Source organism: Fomitiporia mediterranea (genome assembly GCF_000271605.1).
Source record: "Fomitiporia mediterranea MF3/22 unplaced genomic scaffold FOMMEscaffold_7, whole genome shotgun sequence".
Taxonomy (NCBI): domain Eukaryota; kingdom Fungi; phylum Basidiomycota; class Agaricomycetes; order Hymenochaetales; family Hymenochaetaceae; genus Fomitiporia; species Fomitiporia mediterranea.
In genome coordinates this window covers 1,671,247-1,697,555 of record NW_006760392.1, presented here as the reverse complement: position 1 = coordinate 1,697,555, position 26,309 = coordinate 1,671,247, and the positions used below count along the sequence as shown (strand labels likewise).

At 46.8% G+C, this 26,309-nt stretch overlaps 8 protein-coding genes across 8 annotated transcripts; 5 read left to right on the top strand and 3 right to left on the bottom strand.

The window, feature by feature from the left end:
• Positions 1-433: 433 nt before the first annotated feature.
• On the top strand, positions 434-1,969 carry FOMMEDRAFT_134721 (FMN-linked oxidoreductase; the record flags this gene model as incomplete). The annotated part of the gene is made up of 5 exons (XM_007267466.1): positions 434-468; positions 549-675; positions 746-809; positions 866-1,436; positions 1,492-1,969. The coding sequence occupies 5 exons, from the start codon at positions 434-436 to the stop codon at positions 1,967-1,969; spliced, it is 1,275 nt and encodes a 424-aa protein (XP_007267528.1).
• Positions 1,970-3,924: 1,955 nt separating this feature from the next.
• Positions 3,925-5,085, top strand: FOMMEDRAFT_29207 (uncharacterized protein; the record flags this gene model as incomplete). Its single annotated transcript, XM_007267465.1, has 3 exons — positions 3,925-4,139; positions 4,223-4,309; positions 4,431-5,085. The coding sequence occupies 3 exons, from the start codon at positions 3,925-3,927 to the stop codon at positions 5,083-5,085; spliced, it is 957 nt and encodes a 318-aa protein (XP_007267527.1).
• A 251-nt stretch (positions 5,086-5,336) lies between these two features.
• On the bottom strand, positions 5,337-6,375 carry FOMMEDRAFT_157304 (uncharacterized protein; the record flags this gene model as incomplete). The annotated part of the gene is made up of 4 exons (XM_007267464.1): positions 5,337-5,489; positions 5,547-5,675; positions 5,731-6,230; positions 6,306-6,375. 4 exons carry the CDS (start codon positions 6,373-6,375, stop codon positions 5,337-5,339), a joined length of 852 nt encoding a protein of 283 aa, XP_007267526.1.
• A 105-nt stretch (positions 6,376-6,480) lies between these two features.
• FOMMEDRAFT_109284 (ATPase, V1 complex, subunit H) lies at positions 6,481-8,500 on the top strand. The gene is made up of 11 exons (XM_007267463.1): positions 6,481-6,581; positions 6,640-6,841; positions 6,893-6,968; positions 7,026-7,091; positions 7,146-7,322; positions 7,380-7,487; positions 7,542-7,629; positions 7,683-7,846; positions 7,898-8,023; positions 8,092-8,193; positions 8,262-8,500. Exons 1-11 carry the CDS (start codon positions 6,504-6,506, stop codon positions 8,386-8,388), a joined length of 1,314 nt encoding a protein of 437 aa, XP_007267525.1. The 5' UTR covers positions 6,481-6,503; the 3' UTR covers positions 8,389-8,500.
• A 1,381-nt stretch (positions 8,501-9,881) lies between these two features.
• On the top strand, positions 9,882-12,346 carry FOMMEDRAFT_124358 (CyP450 monooxygenase). Its single transcript, XM_007267462.1, has 12 exons — positions 9,882-9,987; positions 10,055-10,187; positions 10,327-10,515; positions 10,574-10,722; positions 10,818-10,933; positions 10,990-11,119; positions 11,179-11,192; positions 11,250-11,439; positions 11,524-11,605; positions 11,681-11,812; positions 11,905-12,048; positions 12,170-12,346. The coding sequence occupies exons 1-12, from the start codon at positions 9,936-9,938 to the stop codon at positions 12,270-12,272; spliced, it is 1,434 nt and encodes a 477-aa protein (XP_007267524.1). The 5' UTR covers positions 9,882-9,935; the 3' UTR covers positions 12,273-12,346.
• Positions 12,347-12,424: 78 nt separating this feature from the next.
• On the bottom strand, positions 12,425-14,746 carry FOMMEDRAFT_109275 (glutamate decarboxylase; the record flags this gene model as incomplete). Its single annotated transcript, XM_007267461.1, has 9 exons — positions 12,425-12,851; positions 12,914-12,998; positions 13,058-13,170; positions 13,225-13,647; positions 13,702-13,835; positions 13,887-14,225; positions 14,273-14,290; positions 14,347-14,521; positions 14,576-14,746. 9 exons carry the CDS (start codon positions 14,744-14,746, stop codon positions 12,672-12,674), a joined length of 1,638 nt encoding a protein of 545 aa, XP_007267523.1. The 3' UTR covers positions 12,425-12,671.
• Positions 14,747-16,085: 1,339 nt separating this feature from the next.
• FOMMEDRAFT_20904 (glutamate decarboxylase) lies at positions 16,086-22,376 on the top strand. The gene is made up of 15 exons (XM_007267460.1): positions 16,086-16,236; positions 16,298-16,846; positions 16,906-17,232; positions 17,315-17,477; positions 17,545-17,994; positions 18,079-19,068; positions 19,298-20,104; positions 20,173-20,347; positions 20,407-20,424; positions 20,474-20,812; positions 20,866-20,999; positions 21,098-21,520; positions 21,582-21,694; positions 21,759-21,843; positions 21,975-22,376. The coding sequence occupies exons 7-15, from the start codon at positions 19,934-19,936 to the stop codon at positions 22,152-22,154; spliced, it is 1,638 nt and encodes a 545-aa protein (XP_007267522.1). The 5' UTR covers positions 16,086-16,236; positions 16,298-16,846; positions 16,906-17,232; positions 17,315-17,477; positions 17,545-17,994; positions 18,079-19,068; positions 19,298-19,933; the 3' UTR covers positions 22,155-22,376.
• A 231-nt stretch (positions 22,377-22,607) lies between these two features.
• Positions 22,608-26,065, bottom strand: FOMMEDRAFT_141270 (HOOK-domain-containing protein). Its single transcript, XM_007267459.1, has 14 exons — positions 25,914-26,065; positions 25,542-25,857; positions 25,428-25,492; positions 25,127-25,375; positions 24,935-25,075; positions 24,778-24,877; positions 24,078-24,724; positions 23,883-24,019; positions 23,588-23,825; positions 23,390-23,525; positions 23,271-23,333; positions 23,141-23,215; positions 22,912-23,073; positions 22,608-22,836 (listed from the first exon to the last, which is right to left on the bottom strand). Exons 1-14 carry the CDS (start codon positions 26,048-26,050, stop codon positions 22,813-22,815), a joined length of 2,490 nt encoding a protein of 829 aa, XP_007267521.1. The 5' UTR covers positions 26,051-26,065; the 3' UTR covers positions 22,608-22,812.
• Positions 26,066-26,309: the final 244 nt, after the last annotated feature.

Below are 26,309 nucleotides of genomic sequence, written 5' to 3'. Positions count from 1 at the left end.
GCGCTGACAAGATCTGGAAAACTGTAGGATGAGATTAGATGTCAAGACGAGAGGAATCGTGGATCGACTTCATTTGGTTCAGGTCCCGTGACGGTGAACTTATACAGGACCAAACATTGAAACAAACAACCGCGATACGAACTAATGAATGCACTGCAAGCCTCGTTCGTCCTTTCTAAGTGAAAGAGCCCGTCCAAACTCCATTTCTCTAATGTAAAGTTTTCATGCTTCTTCCAGTTAACTTACTCAGCAATTTGTCAGCGATGTACGATGAAATTAATAAGCGTATGCTGACGGAGTATCTGATGAAGAGGAGGTTCACACACGGAAACTGTCAGAAAGTGCTAGTCGGGATATGAGCCGCGCGGAACATATAAAGCACGCAAGCTTGCGCAACTTGTAGCCGTTACAAGTTAGTTGACTCTGTTTAGCCATGTCAATCCCAAATATTCCAGCTCCCAACACCTCGTGAGTGCACGTCCAACGCCAGTACTCCAATCATTAATATTATGATGTGCCACTGAATGCGATTCGCAATGCCTTCTCAGCTACTTTACACCGGCGCAGATACCCCCGTCGGGAACAGCGGTACTCATTAACGAGCAGTCTAAGCCTATTCCAAAGCTATTCCAGCCTATCAAGATTCGCGGGGTTGAATTTCACAACCGAATCTTCGTAAGTGCCGGTGGCAGCAATAATGTAGTTTACCCTACTCATGTTTTATGGATATGATACTTCGTGAAAGGTATCGCCCATGTGTCAGTACTCAGCAGAAGACGGCCGTCTGACAGCTTGGCATATGGCTCACCGTGAGTACAACAGCGGTTCAACTTCGACGAAATACTGATCAACGGAAACACTGTAGTTGGTGGAATCTTCACCCGTGGACCTGGGCTTACCTTCGTGGAGGCGACCGCAGTTACTCCTCAGGGACGTATTACACCGGAGGATTCTGGCCTCTGGACTGACGATCAGATTCCCGCGTTGCGGGAAATCGTCGAGTTCGCGCACTCTCAGGGCGTCAAAATTGGAATCCAACTAGCACATGCCGGACGGAAGGCTTCGACTGTCGCTCCCTGGCTCGACTTCCATGCAACAGCCGCCGTAGAGCATGGCGGCTGGCCTGAGGATGTGTGGGCACCATCACCAATCCGTTACAATGATGCACTTCCGCAGCCGAACGAGCTCTCAAAGGGAGGGATAAAAGAAATTGTCCGCGCTTTCGTTGACGCGACGAAACGTTCCCTCAAGGCCGGGTTCGATGTTATAGAAATCCACAATGCGCATGGTTACCTTCTTCATGAATTCCTTAGCCCCGTTTCCAACAAGCGCACGGATGAGTATGGAGGTTCGTTCGAGAACCGTACCAGATTAACTCTGGAAGTCGTTGATGCAGTCCGAGGCATAATACCCAAAGATATGCCTCTTTTCCTCCGGTAAGTAACAGCTGTCATGTACATTGTTTTGTCACGGTTTCTGATAATTGGGTAGTATTTCCGCGACCGACTGGCTTGAAGAATCTCTTCCAAATGAACCTTCCTGGCGACTCGAAGACACCGTCAAGCTTGCAGGTATCCTTGCAGCTCACGGAGTGGACCTTCTAGACGTGTCGAGCGCCGCCTTGCACCCTGCTCAACGTATCCCGAACCCAGGCCCAACCGGTTTCAAGGCTTATCAAGCACCGCTTTCCGAAGCTGTAAAAAAGGCTCATGGTATCGACACTCCGACTAGTCTGCATGTCGGAGCGGTTGGATCCATCTCAACCGGCCCTCTTGCAGAAGAGATCCTCCAACGAGGAATGAGCGACGTCATCTTTGTTGGAAGGCAGTTCCAGAAGGATCCGGCAAGTGTCCTGACGTTCGCTGAACAGCTTGGCACACGGATCAAGGTAGCAAACCAAATTGAATGGGGTCTAGGACTCGGAGTGACTGGACGTGGTCGTAAGGCGCCTCTGGCGACGAAAAATTAAGAGTCATCCGCAGTACGAAATTGGGAAAGCTATTGCAGTTGTAACTTTAGAAATAAATGTGTAAATTAGAGTCATTAGAAACAGGTTGAATTACGAATTACTGTGGAGGTTGTGGGCATCCGGGCATGTAGTCGTTAACAAGGACGGCCTGTGGGTGTAGAAGCGATTATCATATTTGAGAAAGCATGCACGTTCCAGAGTCAACACCTCCCGGCAGCCTAGAAAGCTACTTCTGGCTAAACATACAATAAAGAAGTCGGACGGCGATTTAAGAAAAATAACTTATCCATCCTGATTTGTCGATAGAATGTTTTACAAGGGCTTGAAGAAAGTATTTGGAAAGTACAAAATACATAAAAGGCGTCCTGCAAGTTCAATTGAACTGTGCACATAAGCGCGTTATATATCCGCCATTTTCGTCACCCGTTTCATCGGCTAACAGATTAGACGTCATACGACACCTTTTGATCCTCGTTCTTTCGCTGAAGTTTCAACTCGAGTCTGAGTACTCATGAACACCGCGGTGACCGATTGCTTTATCTTCGCGGCCTTATATTTGCTTTAAATTTACGACTTAAGCCATTGTAGTCTGATACATTTGCTTAGCTTATACTTGTTAATTCTGAGCATAACTTCTGTTCCTTCATACGGTCCATTGGACCAGGCAGTCCACTTAGCTGAGTATTTTTGCACCAAGTGTCCTGTCTTTGGTAAGTCGCCGAGAATAGAATGAGCTGCTTTGAAGACGTGGAAAGAATTGGAAGGCACCAGACGACCATGGATCAGTAGATCAGTGATATTATTACATAATCTCATCAAAGAAGTCAAAGCGTGGTAACGAACTCCTGTATTTAGCCTAGCCCAGTTCAGACGTTTTGTGCAAATCACATTCTTAATTTAGAAACAACCAAGAGGAACAGCTTGCGAATAATCGAAAAAAAGAAAGTGCATCCATTAAGTTGCGAGAGTAGAATGTGTAGGTACTGTTATAAAGCACATTGGTAAGATATATAACCTATCACATGTCAACTGGACAACCTACCGGCATTTTTATTGATAGTAGTTCCAAGTTATCCTTCCATGTATAACAGGCAGCTTTTCTTCACCTTCTTAACTTTTGTGTCTGTAATATAATTGTGAGCCATATTCAGGGGGTAGAGACTACCCAGATCCATTCAAATATGGACATCTACATCAGTGGCAGTCACTTGTTCTCCTCAACTGATGACCAAAATATTCTTTAAGAGATTCATGTAGATGTATCATACTAGTATAGTCATTGGAAGTCTAGAGATCCTAGGACTTGATCTGTTTTACTATTAGGCGACTAATATGGTAGTGGTACGGGGAGGCCCTAGGCCACGCAATTCATCCAGGTACGAGGACCGTTTCCATGCTGTACAGTGAAAAGGCCGTTCAGGCCTAGACAACTGTGCCATGAACGATCGTTTTGAGCCTTATAGGATTTCAGGACGCTAGCAGCATACATAAGTCACTAAACAGTTGCAGAATAAACGTGTAGCTTTTACAGAGGGGATAAACCTTGCAGCCGAATCTAGCAATGTAGATTTCTCAGACCATGGTCTCAAGCATACCACTGACCTCAGAATCCAAGCGGTGGCAATTATCACAAGCCTAAAGCGTCTGTGGCCCACGCATTGTGTGAATCGTTTACTACGAAGAGACGAGTGGACAGCTGGTTGCCAAAGATTCAGTTCAGCCAATCAGGCGAGTCCATTTTCCCTTTCTCTCCCCGAACGAAAGCAATCAAGAGTCCAAGCCGCACGTCCTCCGGCTCGCGTATAAAGGTGGACCATTCGCAGTGATTTCTAGACAGCTCACATCGCATCCTCTACATCCTCTGGGACTTCTCGCCCGGTTTCTCCGAACTACACCGCTCACCTCTTCACTACATACTCCATTACTTTGAACGCACCACGGTGCGAACTAGAGCAATGGCCCGATCGCGGAGACCGCGAACACGCGCGCAGGCACGAAGCACTGGAAGACAGAACTCCGGGGTACAGCCTGCCCGTAGACGTACCGCGAGGCGGCTCAATGGATCTGAACGTTCAGAGCACTGTTGTCGTAAACGGGGCTGCAAAGTTACTTTCGCCCGTAGGTCCGACCTAGGGCGGCACCTAAGGACAGTGCACAACAAACGAGCCGAGTTAGTCTTATACCTTTATTATATGTTCTATTCGATTGTACTTACTTGTTTCTCGATGTCTTCCACCCCTTCCATTCTGCCAGAATATTTGAATGCCCATTCAAGTCCGAAGGATGCGACTTTAGCACAAAACAAAAGTGCAACATCCCCGCGCACGTGGATAGCGTGCAGTAGGTGTTTCTGTAAAGGTGATTTGAATACGCATTAGCTGACTCTTCTTTACAGCGACGAAAAGAAACAATTTAAATGCACCATTACTGGCTGTCATAAAGGTTACAAATCCGTGTCTAGCCTAATCAGACACGAGAAAACATACCATAAGCTGCCTGGTAGACGGCAGCGAGCGGTCATGGGACAGATGCACGATTCTGAAGGAAAGGACGACGTTGTAACATTACCTAAGGAGTCGAATGGCTTCCCTGACTCCCCTGATCCGACCGCAGTGGGAGAGACCTCGGCCCGGTCGGCTGAGAAGGGGAAAGGCAAGGAGGTCGTCGAGGACCTCTCAGGATTTGACGACGCAAGCGACGTTGATAGGGACGATTTTGAACGACGTTGCGGCCTGTACCTGCCATCTGAACTAGCAAAGATGCAGACTGAGACGTCTAACCCCATGAACGGCACAGGCGAGCCGTTCGTAGACCGCGGCACGGACGGCAATAATGCAATGAGCTTCCCTCAGTCTATGTTAATCAACAAAACCGTCTGGCTATATGACGCGCTCGGACAGCCGGTGAGACCGTTGGCTCCAGCAGACAGGCAACTTTTTACCAATCCATTTAACGCAAATATCGGTCTATTGCTCGGTCTGGAAGATGCTGGTCAACCACAAATCCCATTAGCGCCGCCAGCACCAGAGCTAGAGAACATACCTGATTACGGCGCCCCGCTCGATTTCTATGCGCCTTTCCCGGACATATCCACTGCCAATCCTTTGCATTATTGATAAATCACACGAAATTCCATTCCTTATACTCATTCCGTTTCCCTAATTTCAAACATACCACGCTCTTTTTGACGCCGCTCCTTGATTTGTTTCTTTACTTGTATACCAAAGATAGATCTGTTTAAAAGAACGATGATTTCAATCGTTGAACTTGTATGATCGTTTTCTCTTTGTTCGTGCATTAACTGAACAATTCAAGGTGTAATTAGCAAGACGAAATGTCTATGCGTGTAAGATAATAAGATGATCTACTAAACGTCGGATAACATGTCTTTCGTCCCTAACCAATACTCCTTGTCGACATACGACTCAATCTCCTCCTTCGTAAGCCAAGCGAAGTCAGCGATTTTCTTATCTACAGGTCGCGCCTGTCCTGCAAAGATGTGCGCCTTATAAAAGAAAATCTACCATAATCAGTCAGTACAAAGGTAATAGAGTAAAAACGCAATCGTGAAACGTACTTTTTCGCAGGAGAATTGTGGGTCTGCATTTGATTGATATTGATATTCAAACAGACCTATTGGTTTCCGTCCGACAATCCAAGTATTCATGTGGGGACCACACTCAGCATGCAAATCCCTCTTTGCAGCCTAAAAAAACAAGTTTAGTTTTAAGAATTGACCCTCTAGAACAACCGAAACTAACCTCGTGTAAAAGCTCGCCTGTTTCTACGTGGCCCTTTGGAAATCGCCACTGGTACTTATCGCCTGGTAGGCCCTTTACTAGGAGATATAAGTTCCGTGCACCGTGTCTGTCTAGGCTTTTTAAGTCTCGTTTTTCATCTGCAGCAGTTCGTCGCGGCAATGGCTGTTCCTCTTCCTCCCCAGTTGTTGACTCCACGTTCATCAGAAGCGACGACTTGTCCTCCATATCCTTCACCGCATCCTTGCCGAACGCTTTCCTTTCCCGCCGGATTTCATCCTGGTTGAATTGTGCTTCGAGTAGGGAGCCTTGCTTGAAGTAAAACTCGTGTGGGAATGGGTTGTGCAAGGTGCGCTGGATACGTTGCTGGTATTTGTAGAATTCACGCTCGAATTTGGTTGGTGTTCGTGTGAGGATAGGGGAGCGGTTCAAAAGGATGCTGACTGCGAGACGGTGTGTTTTTGGTGCGTCGACGACTGTTGCAAGTGTGCGCTTCGTAAATCCTGAAGAGCATGGATCCAGTCAATTATTTCCCGGTACTTTTCCTACAAGAAAATGGCAATTTCATAGCAACTTACGAAGTGCCAAGCCATGGTTATGAGAAAGTTGTCGTCGACATTGTGTCAATAGGACGGACGGAGGCGACATGGAAGTGTCGGTACAACTAGAAAAGAAATGAATTGTTATTTGACGCGACTTTCCATTTGCATTCGGCAGCGGTGGCGTAGCACCTCCGCGTCTTGCAGTTAGTCCATCTCTCCCGCTGACCCCTTACAATGTCTCTATCCCTCGTCTCAAACTCATATCTCGACGAGACATCCGCGAAGATTCGCTCAAAGCCGGTACCATGGGAGGTTGGCTCGTTTACTCAAATTCGTATATATGACGTTTAGTCAACACATTCTTAAACAGGCTTACCAGCGTGCCGGATTGGTGACACCCGATGAGCTCGCGCTCATTAAGAAAGTTGACAGACAACCGAGGTCAAAGACAGAGTCACTATTGCAATCAGACGGTCAGACGTATGCGCGCCTGTACCTTGGCCTTCTCAAGAAACTCAACCGGGTGGACACAATGCAGTGGATCCTAGTGCTTATTACTGACGCACTTGCAGGTACGCGAAGACTGAACTATTGTTTCTGTAGTTATGAACCGTTTCATTCAGATCATGATGAGCGTATACAACTGTTCACTAAGGCTGCTGAGAAGGATCCAGAGCTGCCATATGGTCCGTTATTACGGTGCGCCACACTTGCCTGTTCAGACTATACGACACCTGGCTGATGTTATTGCGTCAGGTCGTTGGACAGCCAAGACGAGTTCCTTCAGCTGAAGACCGCTCAAATTCTAACTGTTTTGCTAAGGTATTTCAATGTTCGATCGTTCGGTACAGAGACTAACGTATAATTTGATTTAAGTTCCGAATCTTCCCCTATTCAACCGCAACATCTCCAACCATTCTTGGAAGTCCTCTCCGGACTGATGCAATCTTATTCGTCGAACAAGAGAGATGCTGCTGTACAATGCCTTGAAGCTTTACTTCCTAGAACAGAAGTTCGCAGAGCAGTCTGGGCGCACTCTAAGATTATCATTGGGTCTGTACACTTGTCATCTCGTACTCTTCTAGTGTTGCTGAATCTGAACGTACTCAGCCTACGTGATATCTTGCAGAACAAACCTGGAGCTCAGATGAGCTACCAAGTTTGCTTTTGCTTCTGGCTTCTGACGTTTGAGCAAGAAATCTCGGAAAATATCAACAAGTAATTGAATGAATGGGTGTTTCCTGATGATCTGTCTTACACCGAGTTCTCTAGGAAATACGATATTATTCCTCTTCTGACAGATGTAGCGCAGGGTGCGGTGAAAGAGAAGGTTATTCGAGTAATTGTTGCTACGTTCCGAGTCAGTGTCTCGTCTCTTGATGTTTCAATTATGACTGATTAAAGTTCGTCCAGAATCTGGTCACGAAGGCTCCTTCTCAAAACTTGCCGTCAATGCTTGTTGCTCAGCTCCTTCCCTTCGCAAAGAGTTTATGCGGGCGAAAATGGACGGATGAGGATATCGTAGAGGATGTCCAATTCCTGCGTGACGAGCTTAAAGCTAGATTTGACAGCTTAACGTGAGTAACTAGTTAATCGACTTGTATGTGCTTACGACAAATTTCATGTAGGACGTGGGAAGAATACACGGCTGAACTCGCCTCTGGCCACCTTCAATGGTCGCCAGTGCACGAGTCTGATTCGTTCTGGCAAGAGAATGCCTCAAAGCTCTGCGATCAAGATTATGCTCAGCTCAAGTAGGTGTCCTTGATGCACATCCTTTCATTAATCGGCTGCTCATCCTGACTTTTCTATCTTTACCTAGACTTCTTGTCAAGTTGTTGAACGACTCCTCGGATCCGACCGTATTGGCAGTAGCAGCGCATGATCTCGGGCAATTCGTCAAGTATTGCGATCGAGGAAAGAAGTACGTTCACATTTTCTCTTCTCATGCAGAGTTTCAGCTAATAAGTATATGGTTACGCTGGTTCTTAGGGCCGTGGCGGACCTCGGAGCGAAGACGCGGGTAATGCAGTTGATGACACATGAGAATGCGGACGTGCGATACCGATCGCTGATATCCGTCCAGCGGCTTCTCAGTCAGCCTTGGAGAGCTGGCTGAGCGTGCTAACACTTTCTGAGCCGAGGTGGATTCTTGTACTATAATACCCTTGAATGAATTCAATTGTCTAGGGTTATCAAGAATTTGAGGGTGTCTTGTTTAACGAATCATTGATTTTTAGCTCCAAACGGATACATGAGTCTTTTGATATGAAGCGCTGACGGTTGATTGTGAACGGGATATGATAATTAACATCACTCAAGAGCGTAAGAGAAGCCAGGGGGGAAGACGATCACCACCGAAATGCCGGAACGCGGATATAGTACAGACCGGTTTTCTGGAGATTTTGATACCAGGAAGTCCGGTGAATAACTTGAGTATGACATTTAGCCTAGAAGAGCCGAGTGCTTCACACATGTTCGATATTTCTAACTAAACGAGGGACTCGGAAACATTGGAGTCCGACTCGTCTTATCGTAACGCAATGAACCGAGAGGCGACCTTAAGGACTTGATCACAGGTCGAGGTAAGAGTAACATAGATGGTCTCATGAAAGTCGTTTTCAATCGATAAGTCGGACAAGCCGGCGGTGTTACTATAAACTAGCTAGGTTGGCATAAAGTTTCTGTAGAGTTTGCCTCGTTTCTTTGCCTTTGTTACAACATGTCAAGAAGAAGCCAACACATTGCATTTGATATGAGGGCGCTTAGTGCGATTAGTCGTTAGCGCGAAGGAATAGGGGTACGGCTATGCATATCAGTAGAGTTTAGTTAAGGACCAGAGAGCAACGTGTCCTGTCAGGAAAACAGAACAATTAGCAGCGCGGACATGCAGGAACCTGGACAGGCGCGGCTGATTGACTTCTCTCGGTTTGCCGGATCATGCCATCATTCCCACGTGGCATTTGAGCTTCTCGAATGGTGTCTAAACCATCTTCGTTTGACGGACCTGAATTCCGCCCCTCAATATTCTCTCTTCGTTTGCCTCGCCCGACGCCACCGTGTGCTTATATCCAGTACAGAAATATGAGTTTTAGTACTAGACCTGTTAAAAACGTGTCTGCCTGATGCCGGCATTTTGTTATTATCGTTTGTTCATCCCTACTCCACGATGGAAACCTACTTGGATGGCCGACATCCACTCATGTCTCGCAAATTTACTTACTCTCTTACCGATCGTCGTTTGCGAATCTGCGATCCACCGGAGTACGCGGATCTTATATACGTATAATATACGATATATAACTCTTTGGCTTTCGAACCTGGCAATCTCGACGTCTCTTTCATCTCTTTGTTCGTCCGCCTGCTCTCCCCTCTTTGTTTCGCTATCCCCTGGGCAGGCTCTTCGTAGTATATTACTACTACTCATCGCGACTGACGACGAACAACACGTCGTATTTCTAATCCCCCATGGTCCTTGACTTGTCCTGGTCGTCCTTCCCTTTGGACACTGAGGCACTTATTATTGCTTCTGTAGCACTTCTTGCCAGTGGTGCCCTCTACATCAGGTCCCTCGATGTGAAAAGAAACGCTGCAAGAACCAAAGGAGATGGGTTACCTTTTCCTCCTGGCCCGAAGCCTTTGCCGCTAATCGGGAACGCGTTTGATATGCCGCTGAACCAACCTTGGGAGACGTTCACGCAATGGGGGAAGGACTATGGTAATTTAACTTCTTTCTTTTTTCGTTCGCCTCCGGAGAGCTCATTGTACTTGTGTTTATATTGCAGGGGAAGTTGTACATGTGCATGTATTCAACCAATCAATCATCATCGTTAACACCGCTAAAGCTGCGAACGACCTCTTCGAGAAGCGGTCTTCCATTTATTCTGATAGGCCGAGATTACCTTTGCTTGGGGAATTGTACGTACATTCACATTTACTTCCTTCATGTCCCGGCCTTGGTTGTCCTTTGTGAGAATCGTTTGTTCGCTTGGTCTGACGTCTATTTTCTTCTTCTTCTTTTTTCGCCTGTTTTATTTTGGGCTATTTTATTTCATAGAACGGGCTTCGATTGGGTCTTCGCGCTGATGGTTTACGGTGATTTATGGAAGAAGTATCGAAAACTCTTTATCAGCAAATTCGGTCCTGGGACGGTGCAGATGTTCAATCCGGCACAGGACTACGCATCGACTAAATTACTTGAACTTTTGCTCGATAGACCCGAGGAGTTCGAGGATCACGTTCGCTTGTATGTGCTTCCCTTCTTGAGTGTACTGATGTTGTTGAGGTGACTCTGGTATTTTTAGACATATCGTACAGCAAATTTTGATGTCGGTCTACGGATTCGCCCCGGATTCACGAAACGATGATTTCGTTGTGCTTGCTGAGAGAGCGCTCAATGCGATCTCTGACTTGGCTCGTCCTGGGGCGTTCCTGGTCGATGCATTCCCGTTCTGTAGGTTTGCTGACTTAAACTCTGAGTATATGCTATGTTTTATACTAATCTGATCGCTGTTGTTCTCATTTTTATTTGAAAAATCGGTGTTACAGTGAAAAAAATACCGTCGTGGGTTCCTGGCCAGTTCTACCACAAGATGGCAGAGCAGTTGAAGAGTGACGTACAAGGGATGCGTGATGTGCCGATCGTTGAGACGAAGGATATGATGGTTAGTGTCCCTTTCCAGAAAAAGGAGAACTTGATTGATTGATTGCACCTTTACAGGCCAATGGTACCTTACCGGTCCCTTGCTACGTCTCTGAACTTCTGGAGAAACAAGAACGCGAGAAGAATGAGAAGTTTGATCCGGAGCTGGAGAACATCATCAGAGATACCGGCACAATTGCATACGGAGGTGACTTTTACTATCTTGGTTTATTGTAGTTCTTATTTACTGACGAAGGGCTATTGCAGCTGGGTCCGATACAGTAAGCAACTATCAACTAATTTTCTACGATATTTCACCAGATAAACGGTATGCATAGTGTGTAGCAGCTCTAAATGCCTTTTTCCTGGCCATGGCCTTGAACCCTGAAGTTCAGCGGAAAGCGCAAGCGGAGATCGATTCCGTCGTTGGTTCAGCGCGATTACCGACACAGACGGACAGGAAAGACTTGCCGTATACCACTGCGGTAATGAAGGAACTGTTGCGTTGGCATGTAATTGCTCCTCAGAGTACGTTCCTGTCTCTTCTTTCAGTTTACTGCTAGAGATTGCAGAGATGAGATGCTTAATATACAACTTTTGGTTGATAATCAGGTCTGCCACATATGCTAAAGGAAGATGATGTATACGAGGGCTACTATTTGCCGAAGGGAGCTATCGTACTCGGTAATACGTGGTGCGTACATGCTCTCACCTTTTTGCGGACTTCTCGATTTCAGATTACTTATTTCTCTTTGTTCCTGCTACTCAGGGGTATCCTACACGATCCGGAAGTATATCCAGAGCCAATGGAGTTCAAGCCAGAACGATACATCAATGCAGCAGGACAACTCGAATGCTCGAGTAACGATCCTTCAAAGTTCGCATTCGGTTACGGGAGACGGTGAGTAATAGTCTTATGTTCCTTTCTCTAATTTCATCCTTACCTCAATGTGATTCTCATTTTTTTCTCGCGTTATCTGCGTTTTGGAATAGGTATTGTCCTGCGTTTTATTACACGGAGGATGCACTGCATCTCGCCCTTGCTCGCATACTGGCTACGTTCGATATAGGACTTGCGAAGGACAAGAATGGAGCCGTCATTCCTAGTGTACACCTCCCGACATCGGGAATCATATCGTCAGTCTCTTTCATTTTAGCTCGCTGCTTCTTCCTACCTTTCTTCCATCATTCCCATTTCTCACGTTTTCCATTATCTGTCAATATTGATACTAATTAATGCGGAATATAACATGTATAGGCATCCAACCTCATTTAAGTGCTCGATCGCACCTCGGTCACAAGAGGCAGTCGCACTTATCCGACAAGCGAGCGTGAACATTAAGCATTCCTTCAAGTCATAGATATTATCTTATTCGTTAGCCTCTGACATCAAGGATGGGCGATTCACTCCCTCCGACTATAAAGCTAATGCAACAAACGGGGCTTGCTTTTGTTATCGTACCTTGAATTCCTGTAATAATGACATGTACTAACACATGCGCACAACTACATTGCAGTACTCGCTATCGACGAGTGTGCGTATATTTTCAGAATACAGAATACAACATTGTCCTAGTTTGCATTGCTCCTCCACAGTATCGTACAAAGACACATCATATCCAATACGCATACATTTTCTTTTGTTCCGTGAGAATAAGAGGGAAAGTCCTCAGTTACAACCGCGAATTCCTTTCCATATGTCTCTTTGCACCATTTGCCAATGAATTTCTGTTACCTTGATCGATGGCACAAGGACAGATTTAGCACTGCTTTGCGTACGTGCCAGAGCTCTTGGGTCCCGAGTCTTCATCGAGTTTGCCATTGCCACGACGAGCGGAACTGTGAGTCGCGCCAAGTGTGCTGAGCGCGTGCACCGGAGAGTCGTCCTTCATGAGACCCTCAGTAAGCTCTATAATGTCAGTGACCAAGCGGTCGACAAGCTAGAAATATAGAGGTATTAGATCAAGTACACTAGAATAGAATAGAAACATTAAAGACTTACTGCTTCCGAGAAGTTCTCCCGCACAACGACACGAAGGATGTCGACGTTTTGCAGATTAGGTGCGAGTTCATAATTTGGTACAATCCTTTGTTTGACAGCTCTGATTAGCGAAAGACCGTAACACATAGTTTGGTCAGTGCTTACCATCCCTTCGAACGGAGAAGCGTCTGCATCCACTTCTGTTGGATGTTCGGGTACTTGGATTTGAACTGGTCAGAAAAGCGGAACGAGATTACTGGGAGGCACGGAATATAATTCTGAACACAATCAGTGAAGTCAACTACTTGAATAAATATATGAAAGCAGCTAACCTCAACATCCTCTTCATTCTTGACTCCCGCAGCTTGTTTTGCACCTTCGATCACGCTCGAACCGCCGTCCGCAAAGCGATGCACATCGCTCAAAACATGGTAATATCCACTCTTTTCGAGCGCACGACTCAGTACACGGGCATTCTTCAGGTCTGCCAGCGCAATACGGCGATAACCCTCAAAACCGAGATGTACAAAGTTGAAGTACTGGGCGATAATGGGTGCAGCCGGGCGCGAGAAGTTGAGCGAGAAACTGTACTCGATGGACCCCAAATAGTGCAGCTCGAAAATGAGGTCCTTCGGAAGGTGCGCCTTGTCACGCCAGATTACCCAACCAACACCAACATATGCGAGTCCAAACTTATGTCCAGACGTGTTTATGGAGACAACCCGCGGAAGACGGAAATCCCAGGCTAGCTTGGGCTGTTAATAGCGTAAATCTCAGCAATCGACTAATGAAAAATGGAATTTCCGCACAGTTGCAAACGGTGCGACGAATCCTCCAGAAGCTGCATCCACGTGAATAGGGACATGATGGCTGGTTTTCTTCTCATACTCATCGAGAAGATCGGACATCTCTTTGACGGGTTCATAGTGACCAGTGTATGTACCTTGGACAACGATTATTTCAGAATTTCACAGTGACTAATGCATATACTCACTTCCAAGGATGACGAACACGCCAATCGTATTCTCGTCGACGTACTCCATGGCCCTCTTCGGGTCCAGCCTATACTTGCTCTCCTCGGAGATCGGAACCAAGCGACACTCAACCTCGAAATAACGAGCGAATTTCTCAAGAGCAACCTGCGCATTTGCGCCCATGACAATATTGGGTCCGGGCTCATGGATACTTTTACCAGCAGCCTTGCGTTTCTCTTGCCAGATGCGCTTCATGGCAAGCCCACCAAGTTGAATAGCCTCGGAGGAACCTGTCGTAGCTGTTCCAATAGCCTGCTTACCGTTCGGAGCATTCCAAAGATCCGCGAGCATGGAGACACCTTGAAGACGTCAGATTCTGTTTGGACATGACAAGAAACATAGATACAGCGTTCATGGATCATCTCTGTAAAAAATGGTTAAGTTTCTCCGTATATATGATGGACGGGGAAAGCAGCTCACGCGTCATAGGGTACTCATCCTGGTCAATCAAGTTCTTGTTCATGTTCTCTTGCATAAGCTTATCTGCAGGAGCGGGCATCCATGTATGCACGAATGAAGCGAGGTTGAGAAGTGGAGAGCCATCAAGTGAAAGCTCATCATGTACAAGCTGATATGTTGCCTCTGCGTCCGTGCCCTGGGGATAATTAGACCATTTCTCTAATACGGGCGAGAGTGGATGATAGCGTACCTTTGACGGGATCTTGTACTTCGGCAGCGGGTAAGTCCCATAACGCGCTCCATAGGCCGAAACGGAGGAGGTTGGGTCCGTATTAGTGAGGTGATGGGCATGGTTCTTAGCCTTGTGGTCCCTCGCGTCCTGGAGAAGCTTGTCAGGGTTGACGTGCCTTGCAAGTGCCATTTTCGCTTTTAATCAGTGTTGATCAGCGCAGGAGGGGTTGAGAAGATTGGGGGGTGAAGAGAGAATGAATGGGAGACTGAGCGGGTCCTTATATGCACGACTGCGCGTAGTCGATGACGATGGGGCTGGGTTTGTGTTCTTAAAATAGAAAGTATTGGGAGCTATTATTACGATTCCACGGTCGCCGTCTCATTCTATTGGAGTCGATTATGGAACAAATGTGACGACAAGAATAGAGAAATGTGCCTTGTTGAGCCCTGTGACAATCCTCAAGAACAAACGAAATGAGTTTTGGACAAAAGGGGACGAGCACGGAGTGGTAGGTCGCGTTGTTGAACATGAAAGGGATGTGTCGCCGTTACAGTAATAATCGCTCATTGGTTGAAGAATTGATTCAAAATTGCAATGACGTCACGTGTACCTTCGCGCAGCTAATTTTATACCATAATTGACATACTTCGACCAGACTAGCGCCAAAAAGAACAACACAGCGTTAAAACCTTACTTGCATGAATTAAGCAGGTGCTCCCTGAATCAGATGTAAATGCATCCTATGAGCGGTGCTCGGATTGGGACTGTTTCAGTACCCCTATCTTAGCTTGAGACATTATTGCATCTAAGCAATTATTAAAAAAACTAACGACTTACGGCTTGATCTCTGCATCCACACATTGTTCCAGAACGTTTTAAACTTAAAGGCAAGATGCAAGATGGATTAAGAATTAAATATTCACAGTAAACTTATAAAAAAAGTTGTCGTTTTTCCCCAAAGGAGTTGCTCGTGTAGAGGTTTATGGATACCATACTTGACGGATTTCCCCCGAATGATTCGACAACGTGTTCTGGTCTGGCTAACCTTATAATACCTATGTTATTGCTATTTTAAAATATTCAACGGAAAAGAAAAACCAGAACTTCTCACCATATACATTTTTCACTTATATGCATCGAGAAGCCCTGAGGCTTTTGCAAAAGAGCTTCGATCAGCGGAGAGATCGGAAAAATAACAAGTGATGATGCGTTTTTCAGCATTGCTCGGATTATGTACCAGAGTTCCTGAAACCTTTCCTGCAGTTGAAGGACCCATGCATCGCATTCGACGTAGTGGGCGTACAGCTGAGACGTAGAATCTAATTTATAAAGTAATAGTAATGAGTAACGCCTTGAATTATCCGGATGAATGAGAATAAGAAGCAAAAAAGTTGAGTAAGAACTGGAGAATAAGTCGGATTCTCGCTGAGTCGAAACGCCTTACGCAACGAGTCAGGTCACGTGGAGGCGCTGTGCCGCTCATCACCCGTCGCTCGTCGCCATTACACATTAGTACATTCACACCGTCGGTGACCGCAGTTTCTCCTCCCCCAATCCATTCACAACCGCCATGGGTCTTTTCAGACGGCGTGGAAATGGCAGCGACGCCGACAATGGCGAAGACTCGTCCACTTCGGAACAGCAGACTAAGCAGAAGGGCGGCTGGCGTAGACCCGCCAGTGCGTCGAGACTCGTTTCTATCCTCACCTGTTTGTACTAATGTGTAATGTGATCTTGCAGATACCGCCTTCAAACAGCAGCGACTCAAGGCATGGCAGCCGATTCTGACACCCAAGACCGTTTTGCCCACTCTCTTCATCATCGCCATCCTCTTCGGGCCCATCGGTGGCCTTCTCATCTGGGGCAGTAGTCTCGTTAGCGAGATCACGCTCGACTATACCGATTGCGACCAACTTACCTCGTCCTCCGCATCCTCGCCACAATTCACTAACGTCCCCACGTTCAGTTACCGCTTACGTTCCCGTGATGCGCACTTGCCGTTTAACCCCCCTCAGTATGCGTTCGTGAACGACACTGGCGAGAATCAATGCCTCGTGCGCTTCGACGTACCCGCAGACCTCCCGGCGACGGTGTTGCTATACTACAAGCTCACAAATTTCTACCAAAATCACCGACGATACGTGAAGAGCATTGATTCGAACCAGCTCAAAGGCGATCATGTCTCGTTTAACACCATAAAGGGTGGTGATTGCAAGCCTCTTGATGTTAATACAACGTCTAACAGGATCATTTGGCCGTGTGGGCTCATTGCCAACTCGCTTTTCAATGGTATACTACTGTTTAGTGTATTAATATTGGTTGTAAAGTCTAAGGCCCACTTTCTCTAGATACGTTCTCAAACTTGACGGCCGTTGCTACCGACGGTTCTACAAACAGCGACTATACCTTCTCAGCTAAGGGTATTGCCTGGCCAGGAGAAGCCAAGAAGTACTCATCAACGCCAAACTACAATCTCTCGGAGATCGAGCCTCCGCCAAACTGGCAGCTACGCTTCCCGGACGGATACAATGATACGAACTTGCCAAACTTGCACGAAGATGAGCACTTCCAAAACTGGATGCGCACGGCGGGTTTACCGACGTTTACGAAGTTGTATGGGAGGAATGATGATACGACACTTGTGCATGGGACGTATCAGCTTAATGTCACCATGAGTATGTCTTCATTTTTACCATCAATTTAATTTTGGTTTTTAACCCAGACAAGCTGACTGACCGACTGGTATGTTTTTTCTAGACTTCCCGGTGCGACCATACAGCGGTACCAAGTCAATTGTCATTTCGACTGTGTCATGGATAGGTGGTAAGAACCCGTTCCTCGGCTGGGCTTACGTTGCTGCCGCTGGTGTATTTGTCCTTCTCGGTGTTGCCGGGCTCATTCGGCATCTTGTCAAGCCAAGGTGAGCACAGCTTCGTCATGCTGTTCGACTAATAACTCACGCATTATTATTATTATTATTTGCTTAGACGCCTCGGGGATATGTCTTTGCTGTCTTGGAGTCGATGATAGAGTATATTCATCACTTCCGACCCTCATCAATTCCTGTGTTACTTCACTGATGAACTGTCCTTCCTTTCTTGTCCTATTTCCGTATTTATATTAATTCGTTTTCTTGACTACATACATACGTGTGTGGCTAGGTTTGAATGGGGTTGGAGGTTGTGAAATTGTATGAGTGGTGCGAGTATATGATATGATTAATCGTTCTGGTAATGAAGATATCCGTACATAAAATACTTGAAGCTACTGTTAGTAAGTTTCTAAGACTCCAATTTGAGAAGCTAGTGGGCTTGCACTATAACCGTCCTTCTAAACCGATACCTTCACAGGATATGATTGCCTGATCTGTCCCGTCAACGTTCTCGCTTACTTCAAACTTGGCACTGGTCAGTTGTTCAGCTACCCAAATTGTCGTCCTGTTGCAAAAATGCACCAAAGCAATATCAATCAGTCCCGTTATAAATTTTCGAAAGGAATAAAAATGAATGGAATTCACAAACCTCGTATGCAGTGTGACTTTCCCGGTTTTAACCTCCGACCGACCCTTCGCAAGTGCAAGGAACACGATCATCTGATCTTGCATCCAACAATCTACACATCCTCCTTCCTCCAAGTTCTTCAATAACTCCTCAGCTGCTTCTCGACCTGTTTGCGAAGCTCGTACTCTGCCTGAACCGATTGCGGAACCCGAGAGGAGGACGTCTGTGGATGTACGTGCGAGGAGGAAGATTGAGGAACCTGAAGTGCCTTTTGGGTGACTTTCTATGTCTATGTTTATGTTGAATTGTTGGTTTAGGTTTGGATTGGGGGAAGAGAGGAGAGGGGTGATTAGGGGAGAGAAAAAGATTGTTTCGAGTGCTGCTGCGCGCATCTCGTTTGCTACTTTCTTGCCTACTGCACCGCTGATGACGACTCTACCTTCTATGCTGAGCAGGGTTCCGCGGTCTAGGAGCTTGAGACTTCGGAGAGTCTCACCGCGGCGGAGGGAGGGTATGACGGCGCGCAGAAGGCCGCCGCCGTGTGGGAAGAATCCGCGCTGTTTGAGGTCTAGACTTAGAGATCCCCGGGAAGAAGTGGATGAGGAAGTGGAAGAGGATGAGAAGGAGGATGGAAGGATGTGAGTTGAGAGGAATGGGAGGAGGACGTGTTGAGAGAAGTCTATAGGTGGAGCGTGGATGGCGTTCGTCCCTCCGCGGAGAGTAAGTGTTGATTCCCAGTTCATCCCGGTTTCTTTAGCGTTCTGTTGTGGTTCTTCCTTCGCATCTGCCACTTCGCCGTCTGAAGGCGATGGAGAGGGAGCAGGCTCGGGAAATAGTAGACAAGGCAAGGATACCTGGTAAAGTAACATCGTTGATCCAGCTGTCCCGGGATCTGCTTCGTATTCTCCTGCACGGATGAAACCTGGTGAGGAGTCAAATGAGACCGTGATTGAGCCCTTTTCGATCCCTTCGGCCTGAGCATTACATATTCGTTTTACGAGATCGAGTCCTGTGCTTTGATTGAATTAGCCACAGATATAATCTCAGCAGTTATTATAAGGTAGAATTCGGAATAAAACGCGTTCATAAAGTGACACGTTAATACTCATAAAATCGGGGCGGGTTCACGAGGTAAAGTCTCGAAGATGATGAACTCCGATACACAAGGGCTCAAATATCCCAAGGACAAAATCGCCGCTTCTCGGAGATCCATATATAACTTACAGCATGATACTCACCTGCAGCATGCTGAGCCTTGAGGCCGGGTTGATCCCTTCCTTGACGGACGTTACGGATGTGTACCGGTGTTCGTGTGAGCGCGGAGAGACCCACTGCGTTACGCATTAGTTGGCCTCCGCCTTCGAGGGTGCTTCCATCGAGCTCGATGGTTCGCTTTGTTGCGTTAGATGAAGTGGATGCCATACACCTCAAAAATTGTGCGGTGAATTGGGCAACTCGACTTCCAGGCCTAAACATGGAGGGTGAGTCGAGAGTCTCGACCTGAGGCGATCAATGAATCATGACTGGAAGGAACGCGTCTTCGCTTCCGTCGGTCATCTTCTTCCATCTTCTTCCGGCGCTAGCTGATCTCCCTCTGCTTGCTTGATCTACATCTCCAAATTGCAACAGCAATATCATGACCGCAGCGTTCTTATAACGTCCGCTTATGAAGTTATATGAACGTGTATGGGGGATGGACAGGGCATCTATGACCCTAGCAGCGGAAGCTGTCTATTATTAGCCTAGCAACCCCCGTTCGTTATAGTCCGTAGACTGCAGGCGACGCATATAAGTAACTACACAGGTTAATCCCCCTCATCAATCATCTACCTCCCCCACTTCAGCTCTATACTAGCGTCTCAAAGATATTTTAAGAATGGCCCTTGCAAAGCACGTCAACCCGGACAGACTGCTCAGAGAAGCGAAAGACCACAAGTCGAAGAACCATGCGCATCATCTCACTCAGACAGACCCAACGTCGACGTCGTCTACGTATGGCGCTCGTTATGGCGCTATTTCCTTGCCAAAATACAAAATCCCTTCAAAGGTATGTTACTTGCCCTCTCTACCCGTCTTCCCGATGTCTTTCTTGGTGCTGAAGGGGATAATGTACAGGGAGCGGATGCGGACGCCGCCTACCAAGTCATCCATGATGAACTCACCCTCGATGGTTCCCCGCTTTTGAACCTTGCGACCTTCGTGACGACGTGGATGCCGACTCATGCTGATAAGCTCATGCAAGAAAATATGAACAAGAACTTCGTTGACCAGGACGAATATCCGATGACTCGTGAGCTATTCTTCCTCTCCAGTCACCTTCAGAACAAAATCTTATTCTTTTATTCAAAGAAATGGTTCATGAGAGATGTAACGATTTAATTATGTGTATTCTATGCACTATCTTATATTCCATTAGGTATTTCAATGCTCGCGGACCTCTGGAACGCTCCGAACACCAAGCAAGCCATCGGTACCGCCACAACAGGTTCCTCAGAGGCTATACAATTAGGTGGACTCGCCATGAAGCGTATCTGGCAAGAGAAACGCAAAGCCGCTGGGAAGAGCATCCACGAGCCTGGACCGAATATCGTCATGGGTGCTAACGCGCAAGTTGCGCTGGAGAAGTTTGCTCGTTACTTTGAGGTCGAGTGCAGGCTTGTTCCTATTTCGGAGGAGAGTAGGTACCGTCTTGACCCGAAGAAAGCGATGGAGTACGTTGATGAGAATACAATTGGTATTTTCATCATTCTTGGAAGTGAGTATATGCGCTATTCACTATATGATTCTGATCTCATATCGTTGTCCAAGGTACATACACCGGTCACTACGAGCCCGTCAAGGAAATGTCCGACCTCCTTGACGAATACGAGGCTAAGACGGGTCATCACGTCCCTATTCACGTAGATGCGGCGTCCGGAGGATTCGTTGCTCCATTTGCAACTGTACGTGTAGTCTAAGTCTAAATTCCTTATGTTTAGTCTCTACACAGTAAAGACTTAGACTCAACATTATGTTTTCTCCTTTTGATATCTATTTTTAGCCCAAATTGATTTGGGACTTCCGCCTACCGCGGGTTGTCTCCATCAATACATCTGGCCACAAATACGGTCTCGCCTACGTTGGTGTAGGCTGGGTCATTTGGCGTGACAAGGCCCATTTACCTAAGGACCTGATCTTCGAACTGCATTATTTGGGTTCGGTCGAGTATAGTTTCTCGCTTAACTTTTCGCGTCCTGCAGCACCGGTTATTGCCCAGTACTTTAACTTCGTGCACCTTGGGTTTGAGGGGTATCGGAATATTGCGTTGAATGATTTGAGGAATGCGAGGGTGTTGAGTCGGGCGCTTGAGAAGAGTGGGTATTTCCATGTGTTGAGTGATTGTCATCGGTTTGCGGAGAGTGGGGAGGGAGTGATTGGGGGTGCGAAACAAGCTGTGGGGATTTTGGATGAGGAGGATATTGAGGCAAGATATTCATTTGTTTCCATGCAGAAGTATTCGTTCAATGATCCTCGAATTTGTTTAGAATTATATCCCTTCGCTCCCTGTCGTCTCCTTCCGGTTCTCTGACGACTTCAAAGCGAAGTATCCGGATATCCAACAGAGGTGGATGCAGACACTTCTGCGCTCAAAGGGATGGTACGTCACGATAGGCTCTCTGTCATCCATCCATCACCGCGTTCCTGACTAGAACAATATGAAGGATCGTACCGAACTACGAACTCGCACCCAACCTACAACAAGTCGACATTCTGCGCGTCGTCGTACGCGAGAACTTCTCCGAAGTGGTACGCCTCTTCTTCCTCCCCCCTCCCCCCCCTTCTTCATCCCTTCCCCCTTCATGACCTTCCCTTCCGTCGTCGTAAACCTGATAACTATAACTAATCAACTTGTTCGTATATGTATATTTCAATTTTAGCTCGTCGACCGTCTCGTCACAGACATAATCGAGATCACCGAGGGTCTCATCAAAGAAGGTTCTGCCATGCGTGCGCTCGCTGCCTTTGGCTCGACGCACAGCTCCGCTAGACGTGGTAATGGGAAGCTCGAGGAGGGCTCGGGCTCGGAGAGTTCTGGCACTTACGCTAAGCAGTGCTAAAACTGGCGCGAGTGAGAAAAGGGAGCTGTGTACGTTCACTCAGCCCAGATGGCAGTTGATTGGTTATTGTGACACACGAATCACCGATCTCATGAAAACCTAAAAGTAAAATTAAGTACCTCTCCATCTGTACTGTCTATATTTGTATACAACACCTGTATGCTAGACGATAAAAGATAAATAGGATATTTAACATTGGGGACGTATCAATCTATTTATAACTGAATTTGATTCTCCATTTAGCTGTGATCCTAAATCCCTCCACAACTTAACGGTGCATATCGGGGGCCAACATATACGGTATTGTCCATGTGAGTCATGGCTCCAAACAGCATGGTATAGCTGTACTAAATAACGAACGTATTGTATTGAAGTATTCGTTCCTTTGCTCTCTCTATGAGGCCGAAAAAAAAACTCTAGATTTCCTCATTCCAAAGAACCATGAATGTACACAAAGCCTCTCGATTAACTCTATATGAATCATTAACAGGTACAAAGGCGGGAAAAAGCGCAGTCGTAAGGAAGAAAAAGGAGAAAGCGCTGGTACTACTACTTGATGTTTGTATATAGGGTATATCCGAAGGACTCCAGAAATATGTATGACATGCATAAAAAAGGGGTCATTATTCGTCGTACATTTGTGTATTTCGTACCGTTGTCATGGCAGAAGCCTCTTCTCTAGCTGTAATTGAAGTTGATTAGTATGAAGACCTTGGCTGTGATGCGAGGGATATTGAGAGTTTGTGGAGTGGCTTACATGTTTCCGCTGCTTAGCTAACCAGCTATCAGAAGCTGATTTACCCTGCTGGCTCTGCGAAGCAATGTGTTCTCTAGCTCTTTGTTCGCCGAAGCTGTGAACGAGGCTGAGCATGTATTTTTGCTCTCTGTCGTATCGAAGTTGCATGTTGCGGATGGTTTTCTGTAGAACGCGGGAATTAGTTGATGAACGGAAGTGGTATACTCAGATTGCAAGGCTGGAAGCTCACCTTATATCGCTCGATCTCATCTTCGTAGATCTTGATTTGTGACTTCGAGACAGCCTCTAGGTCGTCGGACATGCCCTGTTTGAGTCATTAGTAAGAAATAATTATTTAATGAAGAGACAAATGGACTTACAGGTGAACCGGCATTCGAGCGCGAGTTCTCCGCGCGGAACAGTTTGTCTTGCTGTTTGATGAACTGTACGAACCAAAGTCAATAAAGAACTCTAAACAAAACCACATGGAGAGCCTTACAGCCCTCGCCTTCGTCAATTTGGCTTGTGAAGTGGACAATTGCTCTTTGAGAGCAACATTCTCTTCGTGTAGCTTGAGTAAACGAGCTTTGACGTCTTCCGGAATATCCTTGCCGTTGACCGACAAACGTAATTCGCTGTACCCAATTCACTAAGTTAGCCAAAGCCCAACACTGAAAACTATAAGACAGGAACGAACCTGAAGTTGCGTTCTCTCTCGAGCATCTTTTCTCTCTGGCCTATACCCTCGCTCTGCAGTGAAATCTTCTCGAGTAGGAGACCATTGATCTGTTCCAGCTGCATCTTGTTCTTGTCGGATAGCTCCTTGATTGTGCCTTGGAGCTTCTCCATGTCGGCTTCTAGAGCGACTTTGTCTTCGTTGACGGATTCCCGCAGAGCACCAAGGATCTCAAGTTGGTCCTTATTGACGAGATTTACTGTGGATGGCATTATTTAGCATATGATGCGAGACGAATAAAATCAACGTTACTTACGATCTGACTTGGCAATTGTTAACTCCTTCGATTGGCTTTGGAAGTTAACCTCAAGTTCTGTATGCTCGTTCCTCAGAGTGTCAAGCTGCTCGACAGTCTCATTCAGTCTCTGTCTCAAGGCAATTGCTGCCTCCGCTCTGCAAAGCCCAGTCAAGGTTAGCGAATAGATTGTAACAATTGACGGAATGAACATACCCATCACCCAGAGCTTTGCCACTTCTGATTTCTTCAAGGTCCTTCTGCATCACGAGCTTCTCCCGATGTGCCGCAAGATAATCCGCTTCGTAACGTGCTTTCATTCGGTTTGCATCCTCAAGCAGGTTCTCCAGTACTAATATGCGACTTGAATCAGCTTGATTCGACCGCGCTGCTTCGAGATCACGCTTGAGTTTCCGTATCTCGAGCTTGAGATCAGTTGTTGTTCGGCCGGAAAGTGCATCGTCGAGTTCGCTCCCAAGCCCATGACTTGTGGCATCGTCGTCCTGCGTGGGTGTACCAAGCGGCTCTGCCGTGTCATCCGCAGCAGATGAGTTTTTCCTTGCAGGTTTACTGACGGGGCGCACAGACATAAGTTCCAGTTCCTTCACGCGTTCCTGGTAGAGTTCCAAAGCTTCGCTGTCCTTCTGCCGTTCTTCAGCTGAGATTTTCAAAAGAGTTCGAGCCTGTTCGAGTTCAAATTTCAAGCCGTCAATTTCCTTATTCTTCTCGGAACTCTTAGTCTCTAAGTCGGAAATTTGATATTTATACGACTCGAGCAACGGTTTGAACGAGGAAACTTTTCGGTACTCTTCTTCTAGAGAAGCGTTCTTGTCCACAAGTGAAGCGTTTTGTTCTTCGAGAGCCTGTGTGACGCCATTGTTAGTTCGATGCGAGTAAAGGTAAGGGGGAAAGTTACCTTTATTCGCCTCCTCAGATCCGCACTTTCTTCGAGCTTCTTCTTGTATTTCTCCATCACGTTCTCAGTTTTCTGAAGTTTGTCTGCAGCATGCCGGTACCTTGTAAGGGTTTTCCTTGTGAGAGTTGGGTACAGGAGAGAAAGCCGAAGTCCTTACTCGTCAACTTGGTCCTTCAGTCTAACGGCTTCATCGGCCTTGAGCTGGAGTTCATCCACTCTATGGTGCAGGTCGTCAACCATACGACGGTGCTTCTCCAGCTCGGTTTCAGCTACGCTTAAATTGTCTTCACTCTTTTGCCTAGGCGAAGTCAGATTATAAGACGAGCTTGCAGGCCACAGTGGAACTCACAAATCAACTCTCAGCCTGTCTATCTCTGCACGCATTGCACCATCTGCCTTCTCACTCCTCCGGTCATCTCTTTCGCGGTTGAGATCTCGCAGCCGTTGAAGAGTCTCCTCTTTCTCTGCCACAGCATCGTCGAAGTTTGTCTGTAGAGTACGGTGCTCTTCTAATAGGGTCTTGTAGACGTCCTCTAAAGCTTCCTTTTCAGACAGTACTCGACTTCGCTCTGATTGTATCTGGTAGAAGTGATCATCGCTAATGCAAGTTAATGTGAGAAGCTAGAATAGAAATGGATTGCACGACATACTCGTTCATACTTGCACCTCCTCCAATGTCAGGACTACGGTCACCAGTCTTCGACTTGGTCATTGACTGAAAGCGATTCATTAACAGCCTTGCCATGCACTTCAAAGTTACACACCTGCTCTATCGCTCTCATGAGGTAGTGTTGATGCTCTTGGCTGAGCCCCTGGATCTTGTTAATAATCTCACGATTCTGAGGGCTCTGCACCGCAATGGCAATCGTAAGCCTACACATGGCTAAAGTGGCTGCTGCATCGTGGTCCTTCGCCATGGCCTGTAAGTCAGGGACGTCTATCGTAGCCGTTGGCTGGTGTAAAATGTCCGTGTAGTATTGCGTCATTAAACGGTAGAGGCGCTTGAGTGAGCTGACGCGTAAAACCCAGTTCTCGGAGCCTTGTACGGATTGGTGAGATTGACGGAAATATTCCGAGTCGCTATATTACACCAAATCAATCCCAATTCGACAAATATGAGGCTGGCTATAGCTTACACGCCCTGCAGGACCGCAAGAAGCGGGGCGCCATCGCTGAGGTCAGACACAGACACGACCTGCCGGTCCAGGTCGAACGTCGAAAAGAGCGCAAGAAATGCGTCCTGCTCCTTCTGGGCATCATCCATGGCGGCCATCGCCGGGGAGATGATGAGGGTAGAGAGCAAGCCTGTGGCGGATGTGTGCGGTTGCCGTGCAGGATATTGGCTGACTGACTGACTATAGAGCAGCACACAGACTCCGCGCTGCTGTAACCACCCACGCGTCTTATGTGGGATCGACGCGACACGAGCCAAAATGGTCAAGCTCAACACAGAAAATTTACAGACAGAGCAAACCGGAAGAAAGATGAACGTTCAATTTAAGATACGATACTTGATACAGTACAATGTGCAG